The sequence below is a fragment of the Labrus mixtus genome, chromosome 12 (assembly GCF_963584025.1).
Source record: "Labrus mixtus chromosome 12, fLabMix1.1, whole genome shotgun sequence".
Classification (NCBI taxonomy): Eukaryota; Metazoa; Chordata; class Actinopteri; order Labriformes; family Labridae; genus Labrus; species Labrus mixtus.
In genome coordinates, this window is record NC_083623.1 from 23,569,080 (window position 1) to 23,595,154 (window position 26,075).

General features: G+C 40.1%; 3 protein-coding genes across 4 annotated transcripts in view; 2 read left to right on the forward strand and 1 right to left on the reverse strand.

The window, feature by feature from the left end:
- Positions 1-687: 687 nt before the first annotated feature.
- rad51 (RAD51 recombinase) lies at positions 688-9,041 on the forward strand. Its single transcript, XM_061052653.1, has 10 exons — positions 688-785; positions 1,822-1,916; positions 2,976-3,113; positions 4,145-4,262; positions 4,414-4,505; positions 4,877-4,971; positions 5,117-5,230; positions 6,134-6,263; positions 6,399-6,520; positions 8,089-9,041. The coding sequence occupies exons 2-10, from the start codon at positions 1,833-1,835 to the stop codon at positions 8,210-8,212; spliced, it is 1,017 nt and encodes a 338-aa protein (XP_060908636.1). The 5' UTR covers positions 688-785; positions 1,822-1,832; the 3' UTR covers positions 8,213-9,041.
- A 1,263-nt stretch (positions 9,042-10,304) lies between these two features.
- rmdn3 (regulator of microtubule dynamics 3) lies at positions 10,305-19,125 on the reverse strand. The gene is made up of 12 exons (XM_061052654.1): positions 18,489-19,125; positions 17,437-17,626; positions 16,914-17,057; positions 15,815-16,154; positions 15,467-15,569; positions 15,117-15,177; positions 14,953-15,028; positions 14,782-14,859; positions 13,814-13,912; positions 13,147-13,200; positions 12,197-12,277; positions 10,305-11,133 (listed from the first exon to the last, which is right to left on the reverse strand). Exons 1-12 carry the CDS (start codon positions 18,688-18,690, stop codon positions 11,074-11,076), a joined length of 1,488 nt encoding a protein of 495 aa, XP_060908637.1. The 5' UTR covers positions 18,691-19,125; the 3' UTR covers positions 10,305-11,073.
- A 5,385-nt stretch (positions 19,126-24,510) lies between these two features.
- Positions 24,511-26,075, forward strand: part of LOC132985323 (uncharacterized) — a 28,655-nt gene continuing 27,090 nt past the window's right edge. The window contains exons 1-2 of one of the 2 annotated variants that reach the window (XM_061052655.1): positions 24,511-24,770; positions 24,986-25,072. In XM_061052655.1, the coding sequence (XP_060908638.1) occupies positions 24,716-24,770; positions 24,986-25,072 (142 nt within the window). In that variant the 5' untranslated portion in view covers positions 24,511-24,715. The remainder of the gene's footprint in view (positions 24,771-24,985; positions 25,073-26,075) is intronic. The other variant, XM_061052656.1, reaches the window with a different exon arrangement.

Genomic DNA, 26,075 nt, shown 5'->3' on the forward strand with positions numbered 1-26,075 from the left:
ATGTTATTGCTAAGGTTGAGTTCTTTGTTTCTGATGGTTTATTTTCCAAAAAGCAAACAAAGGAACAGAAAATCTTGGCTCCTGCTGCCTCTCATGCACTGGAAATAAACAATAGGTCCACCCAGGTGCATGCTGGTCCTCTACCTGCCTACAGATATCACATAACACACAACTTCAGGTGTCTAAATACAAAACAAACTACAAAATACTTTAGCAAAAGAAAATATCAAATGAACATAAAGAAAATGTATAGAATAATCAACAAATACCCCTTTATTATTAGTATACTAAAATATAAGTAAATTATTAGAAAAGAAAGCCTTTATTGTCATTCAATTGTACAACAAAATTAAAAATGCTTTACCTTAAAGTGCACAGACAAACTGGCATCCATCATCAACAAACAACTTTGAGTAGGAGAAGAGGGATAATGTATACATAGAAATATTTACAGAAGATATATTGCACTTTTAAAAAAGTAGCTTGTCAAAAATATGATTTTACAGGTATTCTATTGTTTGTTCTTAAAGTTTGTTTAAAAAAGGTCAAAGTGAGCATTGTCTAGCACTGACATTCTTGTCAGGTTAATCATATTGGGATATCTATTTTGAATTAAAAAACAAAAGCACGTGATTTTACTTTGAAGGATTGATGCGAAGGAACTGGAATGTGACCAATCAGAGAACTCGTAAGAGGATGCGTCACTACGTAGCACGTCTTTGCGTCAAGCGCGGGAGCTTTGGTTATCGAACAGCCAAAATTTGAGGGAAACAAGAAGTGAGCAGGTAGGTGGAACATACAGCTAATTATATGATAAAGTGTCTTAATTTAAGCAGTTATAACATCATAATGTAGAGGTGACGTAAGTTTTAACTTTTATTTAGATTAACACCTTGTGTTTGACTTTAGACATCTAACGTTAGTCTCAGATGCAGAGAAGTGCTAATGCTAAAGAGCTACTTCGAAGTAGTAGGATTAATTATCTCAGTCGCTGCTACGGAGCTTTAAACGTTTGAATTGGGGTTAGTGACAGAATGTAAATCACGTATTCTACTGCTAGTCTGTCAACAACGTGAATCCTGAAACAGAAGTAGTATTTAACTTTTATATAGTCTGATCCGTGATGTCCGGGGAAGTCGGGTGTTCTGTTCAATTATGCTACCCATCGAAAACACAAACATCCTCTCGGTGTATGCTTTGATTGAGGTACCGAGTGTACAGTCGCACCCGACATGTCTGGACTTGCCATGTTTGTTTTTTTTTTTACCCCAAACAAATTTAAATACAGGAAAGTGATATTCTAAACATTGTCAATCATTTTGATTACCTTCATCCAGAGCAAACGCATAAAATGTAACCACGCAGAACGTCCTGTTACTGGTGTTACGGTTTAAAAAGTGACCGTGTTAACTGAAGACTTTAAGTCGGAAAGTGTCCCAACAAAGGCTTCTTTGATTCGTTTTTTCATTAAAGACATATTTTAATTCAATGCTTGTTGGCACTCTATTTAAACACTAGAGAGATAGATACTTACTTTATTGATCCCGAGGGAAATTCAAAAGCATTAGTTGGGACACTTTCCGTCTGATTATCGGTAACTACGACAACAACAGACACATTCGGCTGAAAGTCGCCAATTAACATGGTCACCATCTAATTTGTAACACCGGGACACTTAAGTTTCACTTTATCAAGCTTTGTTGGCATGAATGTTACAGAAACATTGTGGCTACAGACACACATTAAAAATAACACAAATAATCAATGATGTTGTATCAATTACAACAATATGTAACTGACCCCCTCCTCTGTTTTGACCAGATTTTCTCATCATGGCGATGAGGAGCGAGGCCAGGGTGGAAGCAGAGGTGGAGGAGGAAGAAAACTTCGGGCCACAGCCTCTGTGTAAACTGGAGGTGTGTATCCCAAATTATACTGCACTATACCTATACACCAATGTGTTAATATCCCATTACCTGTCTGTGTGAGGATGAAGTTAGGGTATTTGTGAACAATGTTTTTGTTAAATTTAGACCGTGTGTAGGAGTTTCATTGCAATTTTAGATGGATTCATTCCTCTCCAATGCACCTGTCTCGTGAAAAAAGATATAAGTAGAGTCGAGTCTGGTTTGAAGAAAGCTATGTGACGACTTTCACTGGTTTACAGACACATTTTCCTCTTTAACAAAAAGGTCTATCTCTGGACCCTTTAATGTAATCAGACACTTCAGCCTCGTTTCCACCAAGAGGTCCGGTTCAGTTCGGTACTCATTCATCGGCAGTTTCCACAGTCAAAAGTTGGGAATGGTACCAAAATAACAGATCCTACTTTTTTGCTGCCCTTCTGTTGAGGTGTCAAGCGTACCGCTCATTCCATCAATCCATCAGTCAATGTTCAAGTCATGTTTACATATCCCGTGGATTTTGAGAGTAAATTCAAGGCTGTTATTCATCTCTTGGGTGAATTTTTTGTTGCGCTGCAATGATGTTAGGCTATTATGTAGCTGACACTGCCATCACCATTTGGTTTATGGTGCGTCTCGTTTGATCAAGTCGAACATTTTGCTGGTCGGATCCGTTTTGCTTTTCAGACTTGTTGCCAACTCGCAACTGTAATGTGGTTAACTCTGGAATGACATCATTACCATATCCGAGTTCCGAAGTAGATGGAAAGCACCATTACACCACGTTAACCAAGTAAGGGTACGGGTCGCTGTGCAGATTTCCCCGAAGAGATTCGCAACAGCAGTGACATCCAGTTTCACGGCAGCCGACTGAAGCAGTCCTCTGATTCAATCTAAAACCTTTTCATCATATTAGATCTGCAAATAAATAAACACGGGGACCAGGTTTAAAACTACTGGAACCAACCTTTAATGACAACATCTGGAATTTCTCTCACCTCACAACCCTTCAGTTTTCTCTCTCCTTGTGAATTTATGCTTGAACGATTGTTTCGATGTCTTCTTATGCAGCAATGTGGAGTCAGTGCCAGCGACATCAAGAAGCTGGAGGACGCCGGCTTTCACACCATCGAGGCCGTGGCCTACGCCCCGAAGAAAGAGCTGCTCAACATCAAGGGCATCAGTGAAGCTAAAGCTGACAAAATTCTGGTAAGAAACATCTCCACCTCCTCTCTGCATGTATACACATTCCCTCAAACATGGTACAGGAATATGACAGGGATTAAATGAGAATCACAAACCGAGGAAGAAGTCAGACATATGAGAGAGTCCGAGTGTCTGAAGGAACAAGTCTGGAGGTTTTCATCGTCTCCAGATACCAAGATACCTTTAGAAACGTCTGAGTCTTTAAAATAAACTAAAAAAGATCTTGAAGCAAAGGAGTCTTTGTAAAGCTTTCAAATTAAACTTTTTGGATCAAAGGTGGAACCTCTTCTCACATGTCTTGACCCGATCAAGTGAAAAATTCATGTTCATTTGTAACGGAGGTTTGAGCCAAAAGATGTCTGATGTATAACATAAGAAATGTTATATGACACTTTACCTCCCACATGTCAAATGTCCCTGTTATCTCTGTCATTATAAATATCATCCACCAGAATCAGCTTTATTGGCCAGTTGTACACACACACACACACACACACACACACACACACACACACACACACACACACACACACACACACACACACACACACACACACACACACACACACAGACACTGTGTACACACTGTACAAGACGCTTCGTACGCTGAGGTGCAAAGATGCTAAATTAGACATGATAATAGAATACATCATTATGTAACAGATAAGTAACATGAGTTAGAGTTTTTACAGTTTAAACATTAAGCAGTGTGCATACATAGACTGATATGTTTAAATAGTATGTACTGTACATGCACAGTGCAAGTTTGGTGTCAGGGTTATTTCACAGCGGTTACAGTTGTAAGAACTGAAGGAAGCAACTTGATCAGACTGAAATAAATTGTGAATGAACTCTCGAAAACATAAAGAGTGAAACCATAAACAGGCTAATTCAGTAAATCTACCCGGACTTCAATCATTCTCATATCAGCAAAACATGCTTTTAATTAAGATGGGTTTATTACGAAGCCTGTCATTAATTCTATTATTTGTTTATGAATCTTTTGCTGTATTTAAATGTCTTTTCCCTCTCAGACTGAAGCAGCCAAACTGGTGCCGATGGGTTTCACTACCGCTACAGAGTTCCACCAGAGGAGAGCCGAGATCATCCAGGTCTCCACGGGCTCCAAGGAGCTCGACAAGCTGCTGCAGGGTTCGTACAACTTACTGTAAATAAGAAGTTCAGCGTGGTCATCCGTAGTGATGCAGGGAAACAGTGTCTCTGATCACGAGTTAAAACAGGTGACAGAAATCCAGATGTGAATCCAGATGTAAGGAAAAGTACATCTTTTGTTTTCCTGCAGGAGGGATCGAGACAGGCTCCATCACGGAGATGTTCGGAGAGTTTCGGACGGGGAAAACCCAGCTGTGTCACACCCTCGCTGTCACCTGTCAGGTACCGTTTAGAGACGAATCAGACGGCAGAGAGAGAGAGATATTTTTGTTTTTAAGTCAGTTTAATTTTCATGTAAACTTTACTTTAACTTGAAGTTCCATTACTTTGAAAGAATAGTGGGCACTCTGGGATATCCCTTCCTATCCTTAAAACAAAAAAAAACTTGACCTGCATTTCAGGTAAATATGTCTGAACTGGTATTCAAAGTCTTTAATCAGACATGTTGAAGTTGGAGACACTAGTTGTAAACAGTATTAATAGAAACCCCTAAAATGAACAGACACAAAGCTTTATTGACAACAAACTGAAATGTTGTGTACTTGTTTTGGTTCTGTGTGTTCGTGTTATTGAGACGTCCTCTGTGTCCTCAGCTGCCCATCGATCAGGGAGGTGGAGAAGGTAAAGCCATGTACATCGACACAGAGGGAACGTTCAGACCAGAGAGACTCCTCGCTGTCGCAGAGAGGTCGGTCAAACATGATCATGCTACAGAAGCTACTGTAACACTTGCCCGTTTTATTGTTGGTCCATTCATTTGATCTCACTGTCTTTGTGAGGATGCAACAAAGGAGAGCTTGATGTTGAAAGTCATGTGACCCCTCTGCTGTCAGGTACGGGCTGGTGGGCAGTGACGTTCTGGACAACGTGGCGTACGCTCGAGCCTTCAACACGGACCATCAGACCCAGCTGCTGTACCAGGCGTCCGCCATGATGGCCGAGTCCAGGTCAGTCTGTTTCCCACTGCTTTTTTATTTTCCACAATATTTAAACTGGAGCTGATTGAACGATGTTGGGGAAAACTGACGATGCGATACGTTTTCTTTCTGCAATTATTCAGTTGAAATCAAAACTTTCAGCTGTTTACAATAAACAAAATATTTACAAGTGGTTTCTCCAAAGTCAACACAAAGGCCAATTTTAATGACTACTGCAGGCTCAGAAGTATTCAACCCCTTCATAACAAGCGTTGTTTGAAGTTCAATGGAATTAACAATATCGACAAAAAAGTAAACAAAGCCTGCTGACGAACGGAAAACAGTAATGTCGCCATTTAATTATGTGCAAGGAGATCGTAGCGGTCGCGTGCATTCAGTCTTTGCACTGACTCCAGTCACAGGATATAAACGTCATCACCCCCTCCCATTGGCTCGAGATGATTGCTCTTGCATCAGATGTGCTTGAGACAACACCTGGTTTGTAAATGTGCTCGTATGAGGGATTCTATTCAGGCTGCAGAAGTCGTTAAAAGTGTTGAATTTAGATAAACCACATGTTATATTAGTTGTGTTGAGCAATTTAAATTGTTCCTTTTTTATTTATTTATTTGATTTGATTTTTAATTCATACATCAACAACACATTAATCCAACAAGTACAACCACAATACAACAAAGAGCATGAAAAGGACACCCCGGATAAGCTTCTAAAAGCTTTAAGGTGGGGGGCCCTGACACTTTAGATGGAGGTCCGGACCCTTTTAGATGGGGGCTCGGACATCTGATCTTTTTTGCTAAATAAATGCACCAAAGAGCACATGAGAGGAAGAAAGAGAAAGGTTAGTGAAAACAAGACAACCATAACACAGCCTGTAACAGTGTGTGTTTGTGTCTCTGTGTGTGTGTGTGTCAGGTATGCCCTGCTGATCGTGGACAGTGCCACAGCTCTCTACAGAACAGATTACTCAGGTAGAGGGGAGCTGTCGGCCAGACAGGGACACCTGGGACGTTTCCTCCGCATGCTGCTCAGACTGGCAGACGAGGTAATGGTTAACCTTTTCTTGTTTTTATTTGTTGTTCATCTTCAAACGTTATTTAACCTGAATCCACACAGTAAACTGACTCTGAAGTCACTCACACATGATTGCTTTTTTTGCCTCAATCAAACATGACAACAGTTCGGTGTTGCCGTGGTGATAACCAACCAGGTGGTAGCACAGGTGGACGGGGCGGCCATGTTTTCTGCGGATCCTAAGAAACCCATCGGAGGCAACATTATGGCTCACGCCTCGACCACACGGTGAGTGATGCAGGTTTGATTGTATTCAGGTCTTCTCACCTGGCCGAGAGTCCGTCCACTAAAAGCTGACGGGCTCAGATTGACTACAGTACTTTGGGGCCTATATGACCTTTGCTGAACAGAAACAATGTCAGATCGCTCTCTTTAAAGCCGCCAGACTCTTAACAGTCATTTTACCCTCAAAGACAAGAGTTGTTGGTCTACCACTTTGGTGTTATTAATAATAGTTAATAACACAATATTTATGTAACACACAATGCATAGTGACCAGATAGACACCTGGAAGGCTTTTTCTTAGGAAAGCTAAGCCCACAATTGAACAAGTTTTGGAGGGCTCACAGGCTTGTTAATTTTCTATCTTTTCTTTTAATCGCCTGGAGGTAGCAAGTGAGACGGCCTTTCTCTCACTTCAGGTCGGCGGTTCATAAGCTATGACTCACAGACGAAACCAAAAACACCAGCAGCCTCCGTTTTCTGTGATGTAAAAATTAATGTAAAAACTGTTTTGTCCATTCAGTCCAGTGCAGCCTTTACAGTCTGTTTCACTGCTGCAGGCTGGAGAAATCTATGAGAGCAATACCTAAAGTTGTGGTTACTTAAAGTCATTTAGACCCCTTAAAAATAGTGCCCAGGTTTAAAATGCCATATTTCCCCTTTCATGAGGCTTGATTGCAAAGAAAAGGAGATTTTGTACAACTGTTGTCTGTTTTATAAAAATGGACAATGCATCGCCTCCTGTTCCACTAAAGTGAAGCCAAAATAATCCAATAATAATAATGGGTGCTGACATGTTGCTCAATTTGACCCGTAGTTTGGAGAGTGGAGCCACTGTATTGATGTCCCATCCTTTCCTTATTACTAAAAAAACACATTTAACTTCCTGCTAAGAGGTCAAAGGTCCCTGAGGTGGGCATAATCCTCAGCAGAACAGATTGTTGTGTCCGTTTGTAGCAAACGCTCACGGTTATGGGAAGTTGAATGACTGTTCTGTTCGTTATATTTCTTAACGTTCCTCCTCTCTGATAATAAACACAGCGCTGCAGGAGCCTCATTTGTCAACAGAGCTGTCAATCATGCTGTTATACCCCTTTTTATAGAATCAGATAACTACCGTCTAATCCGATATAGAAGAAGCAGTCTCTCAGACAGAAAAAAAAAAAAGATCTAAACGGTCTCCCTGCTGCACATTTTCTATGGGGTTCATCAAAGTCTGCAACGGTCAGTTTCTGGTCAGCTCTGTCGCTCTTTAAGTACCATCTGTCTTTCGCTTTGTGGCGTCTGCACTCCTACTAGCTACAGTACGGTAGCTGAGCTCTCAGCCTGCAGTAAAAGTTGTAAAGCACAGACCTTGGTCCTTGCTGGTCACTCGTCTTTAATTGATTACTGTTTCAACAAACCAGCGCTCCACACGCTTTATTTACTGACCTTTTTACCACGTTTGCTAAAAAGATAGTTAAAAGAGGCATCGCTATGAGGAGCTTACGTCCTCTACTGCAGCCAGCGACCTCTACAGCTACATGACTTTGTTTTCATGAATCAAAGAGTCTGAAAGTTGTTCTTGTCTTCAGTCTGTACCTGAGGAAAGGTCGAGGAGAGACGAGGATCTGTAAGATCTACGACTCGCCCTGCCTGCCAGAGGCTGAAGCCATGTTCGCCATCAACGCTGACGGAGTCGGTGACGCCAAAGACTGAGGGGCAGGAAGCAGCCGGGGGGTCTCAGTCCCACTTACTGGACTTAAGTGTTTTGTGTTTGAAATCCTCGCCTGTACTACCACCTTCACACAAAGCCTCAGACTGATGGGACGGGGGGGGGGGGGGGGGGTGCAGGATCTGGTTTGATGCTGATTTAGAGGTGGTACAGCAGATCTGATCGATGGAGCTCAGAAGAAGGAGGAACGTTTAGTTTTCAGCAAAGACACGACAAACTGCACTCGACTGAAGGAGAAGAGAAATACTTATAACAAAATTTACTTTCATCAGTGTTTGTGGAACTACTTTAGAATAAAAATAATCAGACAGTTATCGTAACTAAAGACTCATATTACAATAAACCTCTGTCACAGTGAATAACTTCTTTATAAAACTAAACAAACCAACGAAGATGTCATAGTGATGAGAAACTTCATTACTGCAGAGCATCCTTTTCTTCTAAGGTGAATGCAGTTTGTCGTGGTTGTTTTTCAAAGGAGAGGGGAGAAAATCATTTGTAAACTATTATAAATAATTTGTGAGTTTTTTTTGTTTTTGTTATGTTTCTGTTGTCCTCGTTTATTATTTGGATCTCTGGCAGTGAAATGTTGACTGTGGAAACTCTGAGAAGGAGAAGAGGAAAGACCAGAATGTAGTTTCCTAACATGTCTCCAGTGTTATTCTCTGACACATTCTGATTACAGAAATAGCACACGAAGGCAGGATTTTATTTTTTTATTACCACTGCTGGTTTGTCTGCTTTCTGTTTCTTTATGAAAACCTTCTGTGTAAATACACTTCTGATAGCTAAATTAAATTTCTTTTACTATTAGATTGGCTTTTCTTTGTCTGTGTCTGGGATGTTATTTTTTTATGGATTTATCTGTGAACTGGAAAAGATGACCTCAGGAACTTAAAGGTCACATATTCTCCTCCTCTTCAACCAGTTTAAATAAGTCTCAGAGCTCCCCAAAACATATGTGAAGTTTCTTGTTCTAAATCCACTCTGATCCTGTATTTGATCATGTCTATAAACCCCTCTATTTCAGCCCGGCTCAGAACAGGCCGTTTCTGTGTCTGTACCTTTAAATATGTAAATGAGTTGTGTCTGACCACGCCCCCTCTCTGGAAGGGCTTGGGTGTCTCGGGCTTTCTCGCTCCATGTCCTATTGTTTACAGTAAGAAGGCAGACTCAGAGGTCAGAACAAACACCTAGCTGTGGGAGTGTCACCCACCTGGGGGAGGGGTTACTGCCCTTTGTGATGTCATGAAGGGAAAATCTCCAAAAGTAAAAATCAGTTTCAACATTCATATATTACTGGAGGTATGAAGAGCAGAGTTTGTCGAACACATCACATTCAGAATCATAAATATAAAACAAATCTTTTTATTCAGAGTTCTCCATGTGTCAGTTATTTGCACTTTGACCTCTCAGGCTGCATATTAAACATCATGTTAGCTCACAGGCTGCAAAGTGATCTCAACAAGAATTAATAAACAAAAGATTAGAAAACAAAGTGTAAGATCACAAATAAAAAAACAAAGTTCACCTCACTAAAATAAAAAAATAAATAACAGAATCACTCAAAATTCAAAGGCAGTAAAAACCTTAAAGGAAACTTCAACAGTGACCGCTCCACACTCTGAATCATCGGAGTTTAAGTGCTGGATTCTCTCTGCTTGTTGTCAAACAGCCGCTTTGTTACCGGGGATCGTTATGTGATTTAAGGTCAGAGCACTTATTAAAAGAAGAAAAAAATTAAGACCAGAATACAACAGTATCAGTACATCTCCACAACACACACACACATCAAACACAACGTGGACCCAGAAGAAAAAGGAAACCTTTAATTCACAAAGAGTAAAGTTCATTAGATTCATGTATACTTGTTACTGTTTCCCTTAAAGCTTTAAAAAGTCCCTGGGGTGCCAGTAGCCTAGTGGTTAGTGCGAGCCCCATGCACAGAGGCTATAGTGGGCGTCCCAGGTTCAAATCTGACCTCAAGCTCCTTCCCCCCCCCCCCCCCTGATCCCTGACTCCATCCACTGTCCTGTCTCTGGGCATAAAAAAAATATATAATTAAGTCCCTGATCAAGCTGGACCAAATATCCAGATTCCGGTGAGGCTCAGGTCAGATAGCCGTTTGTAAATACGTTTCCAGAGCGCACATATAAGACTAAAAATCTTACATTGTTAACTGTGTGAACGGATTAACAAAGAGCTTTTTATCTGTTCCTACCTGAGCTTCAGGGGTTCCCTATAAACTCCCTTGACTCGACTCTCCTCCCTTTTCTAAAATTCAACAAGTCATTTCTATTCATAGCATCCTAAGCTCATGTTCTCAAAGTCATCTAGCTCTTCTGCAGGACCCCCAACGCTCTGAGGCACCAACAAATCCACAATAAGAGAATAACGTTAAGGTAAATACTTTAATCTATCGATGCAGATTCATTCATTTGTCCAGATTCTAAAATGAACGTCTCTGAGACTGTTCTGTGAAATAAAACGTGAAACAAAATGTTTGTCCTGTGCGTCTGTGATTCAGTGAACTGCTCCTTTAACTCCATTGAACTGAGGCGATAGTGCTTAAACTTCTTCAGTTAAAAATAGGCAAACAAGTTGTTAAAAAAACATTAAATAATAGATAAATACCATATTCAATACAATATATATTAATCTGTGAAAGGGATTCAATTAAACTTTGCAAAAAAATAAACATCACTAAACTCTACATGTTTTCACAGTGACAGTATGACGGATATCCACCAGTGACAGGTGACAAAAATAATTAAGGTGTCTGATTGGATGAGCAGCAGTCTGACGAGCCAATCGGTGACGTCTGCCGGATCTTAGAGGAAAGAGTTCAGATTTTTCTGTTGGTTAAGACTCGAAGCTGAGCTTCCAGTTTGGACGTTTCTTCATCCTGAAAAACAAGTTTAAATGAAAAGTTAAATATAAACCTGTGTTCCAGTGTTGTTGGGCGTGACGGGTTTCATGACATGTTTAATCCGTTTGAGTCGAGTTACTTAGAAACAAATGCAGCAGATGTCGCCCTTGAGCACCAGCATGAAACCAAAACAACTTGCGCTGCATTGTTGTGTTAGCATGCTAATGCTAGCGATCTTTATTATGCTCGTATCTTCACACTGCATGTAAATTTACCTGAAATGAGCGTGATCTAGAAACACAGTTAAGCAGTGAGTACAGTATGTTATTCTTCTTTTCTCTAGTCCCTAAACAACTTTTATACGTGAGAGGAGGAGTCAGCCGCCATCCCGACAATGTAAACAAACTGAATATAGGACTCGGAAAACTCAGGTGTTACACTTATTGTAGACAGTCATGACTCAGAGTTATTTTCAGAGGATATACTTGATTTATATTACCTTTAAAAATGTGTGAAAAATCGCATATAAAGCCTTTAAAGAAAGTAAATCCAAAAACACGAGTTCACCCTCAGTAACTTATAACATATACATGTCAGGACAGCACGAGAAAATCTTAAACTTCCACTCAGAGAAAAAGAGGGCAAGTTTCAGATTACTGAACTACTTCCAATACTTAAAAAAACAAAGTTAAACAAGAACTGCCTGATGCAGAGCGAGAGTCCATCATAACCGATGACTGAACATCATGTGCTATTCATCAGAGAAACTATGAAAGGAGAAACACGTTCTCTTAAAGTATTTTCATTGTTTCATTTTCTTAAAGTTAAAATTAAATTCTTACTGTGTTGCAGAGCTTTAAACCCACAAAGTGAGATGTAGCCGACAGAAGAGACAGCTGAACAGATGTGTGTGATAAAGACTTCACATCATGTCAGAACATTTGTTTGTACAGTCGGTCTTTTCTCTTTAAAAACTAATAAAAAAGGACATGTTTGTCTGAAATGACACACTGGCTATAATGAATCCGATCGTGGCTCTAAAGAATCGAATTAGATCAAAGCTTGTTGTAAAGCAGAGACGGACACGCTCGGTTCTTACATCATCACTGCTGGTGTTCATCTTCAGAGCCAGCTCGGTCCAGTTTGTGGCCTCAGAGATGTTTCCCAGCTCCTGGTGACACTGCAGGTCAAACAACATCCATTACAGTGTATACAGTTTCCTTAAGATCACAACATCACACACAACTTAATACTTTTTATTTTCTGTAAATATATAAAGATTTTCATCACCTGGACAACTTCAGATACTTCAAGTGTCTGAATCTGATGATTGTGAGGCGGGGCCTGACATTCACTTTGATTTATGAGATTTAAGAGCATTTGTACTTGAATATATTATGAACAAGCGGCAATCCTCCAGTCTTGAAAAATGAAACCAATGAAGTAGTGCAAAAAAAACTGCATTCGTTGAGTGTCCACTAGAGGCTGACTGCAGGAACCCCGAAAGTCACATAGATGTTTATACAGCACAAATAACATGTTTACAGCCTGGTACAAAAAACGAGATTAGTTATAGTCATTATGGGCACACACTACAGGGGGGAATTATTGTTAAAACTGCTCTGTTTTGATTTTCTGAACGATACGTGTTATCTATAGTTAGGTGTGTAACTGTCATGATTGACAGGTGGGTGCGATGTAACGGTTTGTCAGGAGGCTTAACACCCGTCTCAGCTTGGGGTGGCAGTAGCTCAGTCTGTAGGGTCATGGGTTGTGAACCGAAATCGCTGATTCGAGTTACGGCCTGGACCAAATCTGTAAATTGGTTTGGTACTCGGAGAGGTGCCATCATGGAATGCTTTCAAAAGGAGTCAAAGTTTATCTTCATCTGAGTGAGTCATGTTTAACACCACGCTGTTCATTACACACATTTCCAAATCAGACGACACATCCCGTCGCTCTCTGGACCTGCAGTCGTTCTCAGAGCATCACTACACAGATGTTGTTTGTTTACCTTCATTTGAATGACTGTGTGATCTGTTTGTTTACCTTTGCGATGTAGAGTCTCACAGTCTTGGAGAAACCTGGACTGAGTTCTTCTGCCTACAAATTCACAGGACAAAGAAAACATTTATGAATGAAAAATGTTCAAACATTTCAGTAAAAAGGATCCATGAAAACCACATGATCATCTTTCTCCAGGCATTGTGGGTAAGGGCTGCCCTAAACAGTCTTTACGGTCATCAAAAAAGGCAAGAATAGCAGGTAAATACCAAACATTTGATATGAATTGAAATTATTTTGAGGATTTTCTAAATGATTTTGAATCCCCTGGGAGAGCAGGGGACAGATTATTACTTTCGACTCGATATACTTTCTGCTGTATTTATGTGTAAAACATTGCACAACATTCTTCCTTTAAAGTAAAATGAGACGTTCAAAGATGCAGCAGTGTCGTTCTTTTCCATCACTGTGACTACAGGGAGACACTGCGGTGGATTAACCAAGGTGTGCATAAAGGGACAAATAGCATGCGGTTAGCGGTAGTGATGATGAACTCAAATAAAACAAAACATTTACAACACATGACCAAACCTACGAACAAAACAAGCACAACACGACACAGATGAACTGAGACTCGATTAATGGATCAGCACGCCTGCAGACATGAAATTTGTTAGGTGACGTTCAGACGTCATCAGCAGCAGCGCGGTACCTTGAGGACGTTCTCGAGGGCGTCGTGCAGTGTGGAGGTGGGGGGGCTCTGGTAGAGAGCAGCTGCTGCCTTCTTCTCCAACCAATCCAGAGTGGCTACCTGCACACACACACAAACACACACACACACAAACACACACACACGCTTCTTAAGCTGAACTGATGTGCGACAGGTGTGGTTTTCAAAAAGCAGTTTAAACAGTGAGTGTGTTTACATGGACTTGAGTCTCCCGTTTCTTAAGAATCCAGTTTTTGTATTTGTGCATGTAAACATCAGATCCTGATTTCATAAACTGGGAAAAGCCCTTATCCTGACTTTGAGGAATCCATTTTGCTATCTGGACATGAAAACAGGATACTGTGGCATGTAAACATCTTACCCTGGTATCTGTCAGCTGCTGACTACCTGCACTGCCGCCGCCTGAGCCAAGTGACTTATCAGCAAAACAAACATGGTGGTGGCAACAAGAGAGTCTTATTTCGGGAGCAATGAAGAAACTGAGTTTTGTCTTTTGGTAATTAAAGAATTAAATGTAAATTATTTGGAAGTTAAGATGAGGGAAGGATCAAAATGCTGACCCATTTAAGTCTGTGGTGAACGGTCTACAGGTCGTCACTTTCCTAACATGTTTCCAATTGTTTCCCGTAGCTGGAAATGCCTTTTCTGCAACGTGATGTTGGTGTTTAATAGAGCTAAGCCCACAGTGAGCTACAGTCATCTGATTTTTTTTCAGATTTCTAAATGACCGCGGCCCGAGCAAAATAATAAACATCAGTCGATGCTCAAATAAGATGCATTCATCAGAAACCATGATGCTAGTCTAATATGTGTTCACATATTAGCACCACAAGTTCTTGAACTTCTTATGTAAAGTGATTAAACTCCACATAGTCATTTTAGGTTTGCACTGTTTACGTGTCGTTTTGTGTCTAAAATAACAAATCAGAGCACACAGCTTCTGACCCCACCTCGTAGCACCAGCGGCCGAGCAGGTAGAAGCACATGGGGTCATCGTCTCTGAGGGCGATGGCTCGGTCCAGATGCTCCTGAGGGCAGAAAACAAACACAGTCACTTGGTGTAAACAACAGTGAGGATTCAGATACTTAATGTGCACGTTATCTAAAACACACGGTGTTACCTTTAATATGTGGCTGCTCTTCAGTTTGCTGTGCATGCTCTCGTGTTGGGAGGTCAGTCCTGACAGCACAGCCAGCCTGCAGACAGAAACACAATAACTGTTGATGAATGTGGAAACATTATGTACACAAAGAGGAAACTCAGAATCAAACACTATCATCTTACCATTTGTGACACTCAGCGTTCAGGCCGTTCTTCTTCAGAGCTAACTCCGCCTCCTGACGACCTGCAACACCAGCTCTCAGCTCAATGACAGAAACAACAATATAACACAGTCTACTTTATCGACTATTAAAAACAAGTCAAATAACAACAGACTGACGCAGACCTGCCATTTTATGGCCACTTTACTCTGTTATTTATCTTATGAAATGTTTAATGTACATTATAAACATAGAAACCAGTATAAGTTCTGTTTCTCTGGGTTTCTCTGCTCATGCTTTTGTTGTTTTTCTGCCACAATGGGCACACTACTGCTGTGATATCTGCTCTAAATTGTTCTATTGGTGCATCACCTCGCTGTGCGTAGTTCTTCTTCTCTTGTTTGTCGTCAGTGGACTCGTACATGTCACTGTAAGCTCGAGCCAAGCGCCACAGAAACTCCCTGCTGTCTCCGTACTGGGGCACAGAGTCAGAAAGAAACAAAGCTCAGTTTAAGTAGATGAAGACAGAGCAGACACAGAAATAGTCGAGGCACGCCACTCTGTGTAATCATCAAACATGTGTTTGTATTTTCATTGTGTGTTGCCTTTTGTTCTCACTACTGGATCTTAAATGCAATACAAGCAGTAACCTTCTCTGATCCTGTTTATCATCAGTGTCAGTCAGTAAACATCTGGTGAGCTGCAGGTCGAGTCCCTCACCTCAGCTCTGTTGTCCAGCAGCAGTTGAAAACCTTCAGCCTTCAGACGTGCGTCTCCCGTGTGGAGGATGTCGCTCTGAGCCAGCAGGAGAGCCAGCTCTCCACTGGGAACATCCGTCACCAGCTGCAGCCTGGCCTCCTCTCCTTCACCTTCATCCTCCTCCTCCTCCTCCAGCCCCCTCTCCTCCACCTCCTCCTGGGAGTCTTCCTGGCGGAGGGTGAGGACGGTGGCACAGCTCCTGTCCTCGTCTTCCTCAGACTCCGGTTCAGGCTCGGGCTCAGGCTCCTCTCTGTCCGTGTCCCGATCTGTGTAGTCGGACTCAGCGTAGGCCGTCGAGTATCTGAGAGACACACGGAGAATCACCAGGTATTTATTTGATTATTTAGAGGATTAGAAACCAACCTTTGAATTTCACTTCACTATGTCTTTAAGCTTTCTGTAAATTTAAAGGGTCACTTTATTCCAAAAAGATTTTGCCTTTTATTTGTTTTCCTTTATATATGAATTTAATTCTGGCCATATTTCTATAGTTAGTATCAAATGCCATCAATGAGAGACCCCCCCAGCCGTGTCTGACTCTTTTGTGACTTGTCGTGGCTCCTTTAAGGCCCAACTTGAATCAAAAATGTCCCAAAAAATATTTAAAAAGGGAAACATCAACTAAAATGATTCATTGCCAGTCACATCACAGTGTTTCCCACACAGACGATACTCGGGCAGGCCGCCATGGTATGTTCAATGAATATTATGATATGACTATTATATACACATATGATGTTCTTGATTTTGTTCTACACAGTCGGTCAGAATGAAGGACTGTCAGTCAGTCAGTGAGCTCGAGCTGCGCCACATTTATCAGTCTATCAATGTCTTTCAGATCAACATGAAGTCACTCGTGAAACTTGTTAAGAGCTTGTTGTGTTGAACCTGGATTCAGTCTGACCTCAGTCTGAACCGTGGAGAGTCACTGAAGGATTATATTGAGTCTGTATTCAGGAATCAAAGAGGCAAACTGAGTTTGTTGGCAAAGAATGCTATTAAACGATTTAAAAAAAATAACAATCAAGCTCACTTCTTTTTACACAAGCCCCTCACTCACCCTCCTTCACTGGTCTCTTCGTAGTTGCTGGTCGCGCCCTGGCTGGCGGTGAAGTAGATGGAGCTGGAGCTGGTGGAGTCCGTGCGCTCCCTGTGGACAAAATGGCGGCGCCGTCGAACCCGCTGGCTGTCCTCCACTCCTTTTCTGTTGAAGGAATCAAAGCACATCAGTCAGATTACTGCCAAGTTGGGAGCAAATCTAACTTCAAAGCTTTACTTTAAAGTTTCACACCATTATTACAACACCCTGATTATTGACAAAACATGCAGATTTTACAGCCAAATCCTCATTCTGTGGTTAGTCAAAGACTTTTTAGTATTTATAAACCTTTGTCTCTTATATATATCTTTTTAACAGACAAACAGATACAGCGTGACTTTGAATGTATTCATTACCGTGTGATGTTCTGAATTCATTGTTTTATTGAAAAAATGACAGCTCCATCAGGTACCAGACTCCACTGACAAAATGATGACCATTTCTATCTGGATAAAAAGTGAACAAGGAGTTATTTCTAACTTACTTGACATCCTGGATGATCTGCACAGCGATGTCCTGCAGGCCGCCCCTCAGCTCGGCCACCTCTGAGCGCAGTGAGGACACACAGTTCAGCACCTGGTCCAGCTGGTTCCTCAGCTCCAGCTGCTGCTCTGGGGACAGACCCTGCACCACCGCCTCCACCGCCGCCAGAGCCTGCTGCTGGGCCTCCGCCTCTGCAGGACGAGGCAAGGAGACATAGCACATTGAACGCGGGTTTGGACTTCATTTGTTCCCCTAAGTTAAGCCAAGTCAACCTTCCTAACTCAAGCTCCATCCATTCATCTGTCCACTAGTGAAAAGCGGGATAACAGCATTCATTTTTCATTTTAGTTACAGCTTGTTTAAATGCTATGAAATAACCCTGTGTGTTACAGAACATGCTGAACATGATGATTAGAGTGATCAGGGTGTGATCTTCACAGTCCTCTCAGCACTATGTGCAGTGTAATAAGCAGAACATTACAGCTGAGCATCCTCTGGTTTGCACAATAAGTAGTTCACACTGTATAGTGAGGTAAATCAGGCTGTCAAAACAATAACAAAGCAATAAATCGCCGTTTTTCAGTATTTAATAGCAATTAATAGTATTTCTAATCCCACATTTGAAATTACATTATTTTGCATTTAAAATACATTTTGTTATGCTTTTACTTTCGGTTTTGGCCGAAAGTAAAAGCAGTTAAAACAAACTTCATAACCAGTTAAAAAAAACTTCATAACCAGTTAAAAAAGGTGTATCATTGGTAAAGTCAGCCTGTCTGTTATTTTCCTGTCCATGCCAAAATAAAAAATAAAAAGTCAAAACAAACTACCACACCAAAAAAGGTTTTATTATCACACTGCCAGTGAAATATAATTTAATTCTTTATCTAATTCATTAAAAAAAGTATATGTGTAACTTTGGTTGGCTGTAGTTGCATATCATTTAGGAAACATGTGAAAAAGACATATTTGACTATTTTCTCTTGTTTAATTTGTCAGGCTGCTGTCAGTACCACCAGGCACCACCCACCCTGATCATCCAGCACCACCCACCCTGATCATCCAGCACCCCCTGCAGAAGAGCAGCTCCGTCCACCTTCTCCAGCAGCTGGGGAACCATCCGGGTCTCCAGCACCAGGCTCTGGGATTTCCTCCGGCTAATCTCCCGGTAAATTAAAAAGGCAATCAAGCCCAATCCGGTTGTAGCTCCGACAGCCAGCCCGATCAGCCCGGTCCTCCCGAGCGGGGTGCTCATCCCTCCACAGTCCGCAGAAACACTCCGATAAAACCTATTAACGATGATGTCACTTAATAATAAACGTTACTTTGAAATGTCATTAATCATGACATTGTGTGATCAATCTCACGGTGACAGATGTATTAACCCTTTTCACGTTAATCAATAAAGAAAATTAAATTTACACGGGTGCGCTCGCTGCTAGCACGTTAGCCTCATTAGCATTCAGGGGCTAATAAACACTGTGACGACTTTTAATTAAATGTTTAACTTCTTCTTCGGGACCTCAAAGACCGTTTTCCACGACACCTATTCAAGATCTACGAATATTGTTTTACACCTCTTAATAATCTGTCAGCGGCTTAAAGTTAAAGGCAATGATGCTACGAAAATAACAACATCAGCACCACGAGCCCGACGAGCAACCTGACAGTACACCACGAGCATGCGATAAAGACTTCCGGTATCACCTTTCAAAATAAAGCGACCGACAAACGGACTCTAAAAACTAATTTCCGCCAGAAAAAAACTAAACGTTTAAATTTCGTTTCGTGAATCCTACGACGGATTGTTTAAATTAAATTGTATTTGTGGAACTAATGATGGCCTGATCTGATATTCAGAACAACATCTCTACCTAGAGTTATACAAGCGGAAAATAGTATTAAAAGATAAAAATGAACAACTGATTATTTTTTAACTCCACCAACTCAACTACTTCAACATACAAAAAGAGTCTGTTTGAAAATAGACTCCTTGCTGACTCACTCAAGAAATGTACATATCTCTATAGGAGAAACATAATTTTTACATTGAAAACACAAGATGGCGCCACCGTCTCTATGAGATTTCATTCACTACTTAAACAGTCTTTTCCATGCATGGAAAATGTTATATCATGTTTGCAAACTTTCATTGACGACACATTCAACCTTTTATTCAATTTTTAAACTCTCATTTCATGAACATTCAACATATTGCCACTTTCACAGATATAGGCCTATTCCAGCTTTTATTATGTATTTACTTCTATAGGCTATACATCTAAAGTTATGTTGTTTATATCATTTTCATCAAACTTCCTCTTTAATTATTCAGACTCACACATTCTAACTAAAACTCCAACCATTTATTCAAACAGCAATTTCATATGAAATACTCCAAAATATACTGTATAATTGTTCTAAAAATGATGTGCCATAGGGAGATATTTGGTTGATTTGCATAATTTGATTGATTGTATATTATTTACGGGTCATGCACACAAATTTCCCAACCCTCATGGGTTAATAAGACCCCAGAAACTCAGTTGCAGTGGTTCAACAATTCATAACATTACAAAGGCGCATGCTCGTTTTACAGCTCAGTCTTAAATAGTGTATTCTGTCTTTCCTCCCAGCAGGATTTGCAGATAAAATCTGTTACAAAAAGGTTCCTCATGTACAGCACAACTCTCAAGTTGTTTCATAATCATCTCACCAGAAGAAATCAACGTTATTATTAAATTAGAAAATGATCTCAATCTCAATTTACCAAACTCACACAACAAACAAACTCTGTCTTCCTCTGGAGCTGTGTTAAAGTTCCTGAACTTAACTCTGCACAGAGGGATCTTTGTATTTTGTCATATAAGTGTTTATTTATATACAACAAAATAAAAGTTTTTTTTCATTGATATTTCTCTAGATAAAAATGAAAAGTTCATAATTACTACACTTTTTAATAACGTATCTAATTGTTGGATTCTTTATGCCATAAGTCAGATTCAAAGCTTGAAAGCTTCTATTTAAAATGAGCCTTTCACAAACAACATTTGAGCTTCCTACCAGGTGATGCCATTGGAAAATGGCATTAAATGTGGTGTATGTAAGTAAATAAGTTGCAAGTCAGAGCAACCAAAATAACTCATCAAGTTATGGATTGAAATAAGAAGTAAAAGAAAACTTTGAAAATACGAAATCATCAGTGTGTCTTTGTTAAAAAAAAAAGGTTATCTCGGATTCTCTCTAGTGAATACAATTTTAAAATCCTGAGCACCTTCCTGTTCACCTTCCTTAACCCTCTCTACCTCTCTGTGGTTTACTCCCTCTTTTTTTATTTCCACAGTTTCATTCATATTTAAAGATATTGTAGAAAACATGCTAACATGCTGTAAGACAATATGTCCCTGAATGCCCGAGGCTTGGCTTTGGAAACCTCTGCTAAGCCCTGTTTCCTGCATGTGTGAAGTTGACCCAGATGTGTGAGAAAAGAGACACAAAGGAGGACACTGTTTGTTTCTTTTTGCTAAACCTGAAACGTGCCAAGAATCTGAATGATGGAACGAAATGTGTCACAAAGGTGAACAGAAACCTGCCGGAGGAAACAAAGGAGGTTCAACAAGTCAAGAAATGATTCACACTGAGCTTTGTTGACTCCAAAGAAAATGAGTGAGAATAAATCACAATATTATTATAATCATAATATTATTATTAATACACAAAGGATGGAACGGTTCAACCATCATTAAGAAGACGTCATTATAAGTGACCACAGAAGACTTAAAACAGGAAATAGTTTATTTAAATGTTTAAATGCCAGTTTAATGTTTTTTGTTTTTTTTTACTTATCTGAATAGTCTACTCTTTAAGTTATCATTTTACGAAAAGAAAATGAACTGATACATTGAAAAAGGAAAAATCTGGACGGAAATCTGGAGAGTAATCTGCTTTAAAATATGTGGTTTAGTAGGTATTATCACGATACTTGAGTCACGATACGACATTATTGGGATTTTAAACATTTTTAAGTGATATGCTGAGAATTGCGTTACAATTTATTGCAATTAAAAAAACAGCAACAAAAGTTAAACCCTGTAAAAGGCTGCATGCACCTCACAGTCTGAACTGTTTATATTTCAGTCTAATGGAACTTAACTGGACACAAAAATGTTTGGATGACTGGACGATTGCAGTCCTTTTTAACAAGGCAACTTGTTCAAATAAATTGTGAAACCCCTTCACAAATGTGCAAATTAAAAAAGCACTTTTGTTATAACAGAAATAGCGATACTTGGCGGCCATGAATCGATTTAATATAGCCATGCAAAATATCAAGATACTGTGCTGTATTGATTTTTTCCCCCCACTTCTATTGTTTAGATAGCTCCTTAGCTCCCCTGAGAGAACAGCTAATGCTCATTCAACCATTTGCAGTAGTTATTTTGAACATAACATTAGCTTGAAAGTTAAGTCCAAATCAAGCGGAAACCTCCAGGGTTGAAAAACAATGCTGATGCAGATCACACCTGCAAATTAGAAATCCTCACGCACGTTTGTTTATTTTAAAAGATGCATGTGCAAGTTACTTCACTGTTAACTTGGAGAATGAATATATAAAACAGGTGCATGAAACAAATACAATACAAGTAAAACGTGTATGCAAAATTACTAAACTGAGCACCCGTTTCACAAAATTGCACCTGCAAATTATTGAAAGTCACTATGTAAGTATTTTTGTAACTTACATGAACTTTTTGAACTTATCTCTCATATAAATTATTTTGGTATTTTGTATCTAAAACACTCATTTGATCTATTTCACAACACATTAAAGTGTTTCACATCGACACACCTGCACCTGTTTGATTTGTCCTAATTGAGCTCTCTGGCGCTGATACAGAGCCGGAGATCTTCCCTCAGGTGAGAGTTAATGACTTCAGAGAAACAAAGGATCTGTGAGAATGACATTCCTGCAGGTATGCAGTCAGACCAGTCCACTTATTAACACTAATGTAAGACTTGTACAGGAAGTGCCTGCAGGTGTAAACGACCTGAGTCACTCTCCTCACAAAAGAAGGGAACGGTTGCTTCATTTTGTTTTACGTCTTAATCATAACTTAAGTCATTTATTAAATTATATTAACTGATACAGGTAGTACTTGTAGTCATGGATACTTACTGAAAGTATGAAAAGGAATAGGCCGATTTAAAGGAGGCACATAGTCTCTGTAGATTTTGAAGGCCTACTTAAGAATTGTAAACCTCTCGAGACTTTGACTTTACTAAAATCCCCCAGATGTTTGTTCCTTTAATAAAAACAAACCAACAATGTGTCGCTGGGCTGTGACGTTTCTGTTGAGCTTTCTATGTTTTCTTTCTGTGAACTTATTTAACATGAAAACTCACCCAAACTACGTTGAATATGAAGCCGCGAGCTGAAGAGCCTCAGAGACCTGAACTATTTGTTTTTAAGATAGCTGATCTGAAATATTTCAGAGAGTTAAGATCTCGTGCTACCGAGATAAGAACACTTCAGGTTCCTGTTTGGAGCGTATGGGGGCCTGAACGATGACTATTTAAGATTCTTCTGATAATATAATCAATATCGGCTGCATATCTAAAAAAAAAAAAAATGTTTGAACATGTTTCAGTTTCTATGCTGTTCATTTTTAACTGTGTATATGTTTAAAGGGGCCGGCAGTTCAGTCTGTAGGGACTTGGGTCTCCGGTTCAAGTCCCGGTGCGAACCAAGTCTGGAAGTTGGGCTGGTAGCTGGAGAGGTGCCAGTTCACTTCCTGAGTACTGCCGAGGTGCCCTTGAGCAAGGCACTGAACCCCCCCTACCAGCTCAGGAGCGCTCGCTGTGGGCAGCCCCCTCACTCAGACATCTCTCCATTAGTGCATGTCCATCCTGTTTGTTCATGTGTGTGTATTTCAGCCTATGTGTGTGTTGCATGTTCAACAACAGAGTATACAATTGAATTTCCCCTCACAGGATTAATAAAGTCTATCTACTTCTTATGTTTGTTTTGTTTTCACTTCTATTGCTGCAGGGCACCTCTGGACCCCAGTGGGTCCTCCATGCTAAAAGAAGGACTTTACATCCAAGACAATGAACTATTTGACCGTACACTGTGCTTTATTTGTTATGTCCTATGTACTGTTGTTGTTCTACTATAAGGGTTTTGCATGTGCCTTGTTAGATCTCATTGTCCTACATTAACATGCTATCGTGCCCTAATGTCGGCCTCTGTCTCCTGTTTTGTTGTCCTGCTTTAAGGTATCTTATGTGCTTTTCCTGGTGGACAGTATTGCTGTCCTGTTTTAAAGCACGTCTTATGTTGTCTTGCTTTTAAGTGTCTTATGTGCTTCTAGAGGTAATGTGTTGTTCCATAATATGTTGAAATATCTCATAATTTATCTCATTATTTGATTTATATTTGAGAATTCTGACTTTATTTAATGTTTTTTTACTTTTTTCTCAGAAATATTATTGGGCATTTTATCATATACAAGTACTTTCATTCTTCAGTCTCCAAATGTTGACTATCCATGACATAACTTTTACTCTTTATCTCATAATTTCAACTTAATAACTCATAATTAATCATTTTGTTGTCATAATTTGGGCTTTTTTCTCTCATGGTTTCTACTTAATATCTCATCGTTACGACTTTATCTCAGGTTTTGACATTTTACCTTTTCATTTGACTTTTTTTTGCTCATAAAATGCTCTTGAATCCTAAATTTTTTCTTTTCATCACATCATTTTGTATATGATAGTATAGTATAGTATCTTTAATTAGCCTTTCTGCTAATGTTGTAATGTCTTATATGCCATGTCTTGTTTTTTAATTAACGATGCTTTGTCTTTTTTCCCTTAAATCTCCGAAAATGGTCGACCATACTAGAAGACCCGGGGACTTTGCAGACACGATGGCCCAGTTACCCTTCAGGTTTCTGCATACACTGTGGGGTGGACTGTAGGGGTTTGGTCCCAGCTGCTGTCCGTCCTCCTCCTCCGCTGTCTCCGCCCCTCTTTAGTTTATAAATGAACCGAACAACATCCACCAGCGGGGTTTGCTCTGCTCGTCAGCTTGTGAATGGACGCAACATGGCGGAGAAAGGTAGCTGAGAACAGCCGCAGTCCTCCCGGTCCAGTTCTCCAGCACGGCAGTGGAACCGGTCCGTGTTAGCTCAGGTGTCAGGTGTGGGGATCCTACGTGGGTTGTTGGGACACTGCGAGAGGAAAACTTTGTGGAAAATGCGAATGAGGACTTAAAGATGAGCCGACACACAACAGGTAACAAGTGCACGTCACTTGTGTTTGTTTGTGCAGGTAGACGACATTTCCTCTCACATATATCAAATAAGAATAAATGTAGGCCACAGTTTGGTGACTTTCCAGGCTGCAGCTCAACTTTTAAATGAGCTGCTGGAGGAGGAATTTGTTGGACCCGGTTCCTCCTTGAGGTCACATAGGAAGGAGGAAATTCTTGTCGGGCGTGTTTTCAATCCAAATAATCATATTTCCCCCCCCAAAACCCCTTCCAGACGTGCAGGAGTCTGCAGAGGACTGTGCCCCCTCCCCACCGCTGCCTGCGGATCATGTGTTCAACTCCGGAGCTGTGCTGTTCCCTGGTAGGCAAAAGTGCACTCTGTTGTTCATTCTTTAACCTGTAAATGTATTCAGGTAGAGAGCGAGAGATTATATTAACACGCTACAAATATTATCCTGAACAAGAATATATAAAAAGGGGGACTCTTTCTGGATTAAATAACAAATATATGAACCATAGTTTCCTAATTTCCCTTATGCCTTAAACGCTGGAGTAAAATATATTTAAAGGTTTTTCAGTATTGGATCTATTGCTCCATTGAAACATGCTGTAATGGTTTCAACATAATCCAAAGTATGTCCACTAAACTTCATGTCACTGATAGGCTTCTAAGTGTGACAACATTACAGAAAGGATCCCTGCAGAGAGAGACCCTTTTTGTTAATGAATAAGATGCTTTTTAAAACCCTGAAACAGATCTTAATATGTTCCCTGTTAGCCACCAGACTCCATTAAAAAAACAGTAGCTTTTCCCTGCAGAACATGTGAGATGCTGGTCTGCTGCTTCACTTGATTTGTTATGTTTGTGTTGTTTATTTTCTACCCATAATATTGTGTAGTATCAAAATGAACTCAGAGACAAACAATCACACAAACAAATGATCATTTTAAACCTAGAAGCAGCTGGCACAATGCTCCCTGCAGCCACCAGACTCCATTGACAGAAACACTAATTCAGTCTTTAAGAAAAGTTTTTAGTGTTCCACTGCCTTGACCTCTGTCTGTTTGTGTTTCTCGGTGTGATTTTGAGTTTTCAAAGGTTTGTTGGGATCCAAAATAATATCTGTATGACTCACAATAACACCAGAGCACCCAGTCCTGTATTGTAAAATGTATTGTTTTTTAAATGGAATATGGTGGCTTAGGAGAGAGTGATTTTTTTTTTTTTTTTTTAAAGGCTGCTTCTGGCTGGAAAACATCCAACTCTTTAACAACGTAACAGGAAAACTTTTTAGTTTAACACCTGAATCACAACCTGAGCCTGTCAGTGGCCATTTGACTTTTCCGTGGACATACTCTGAACA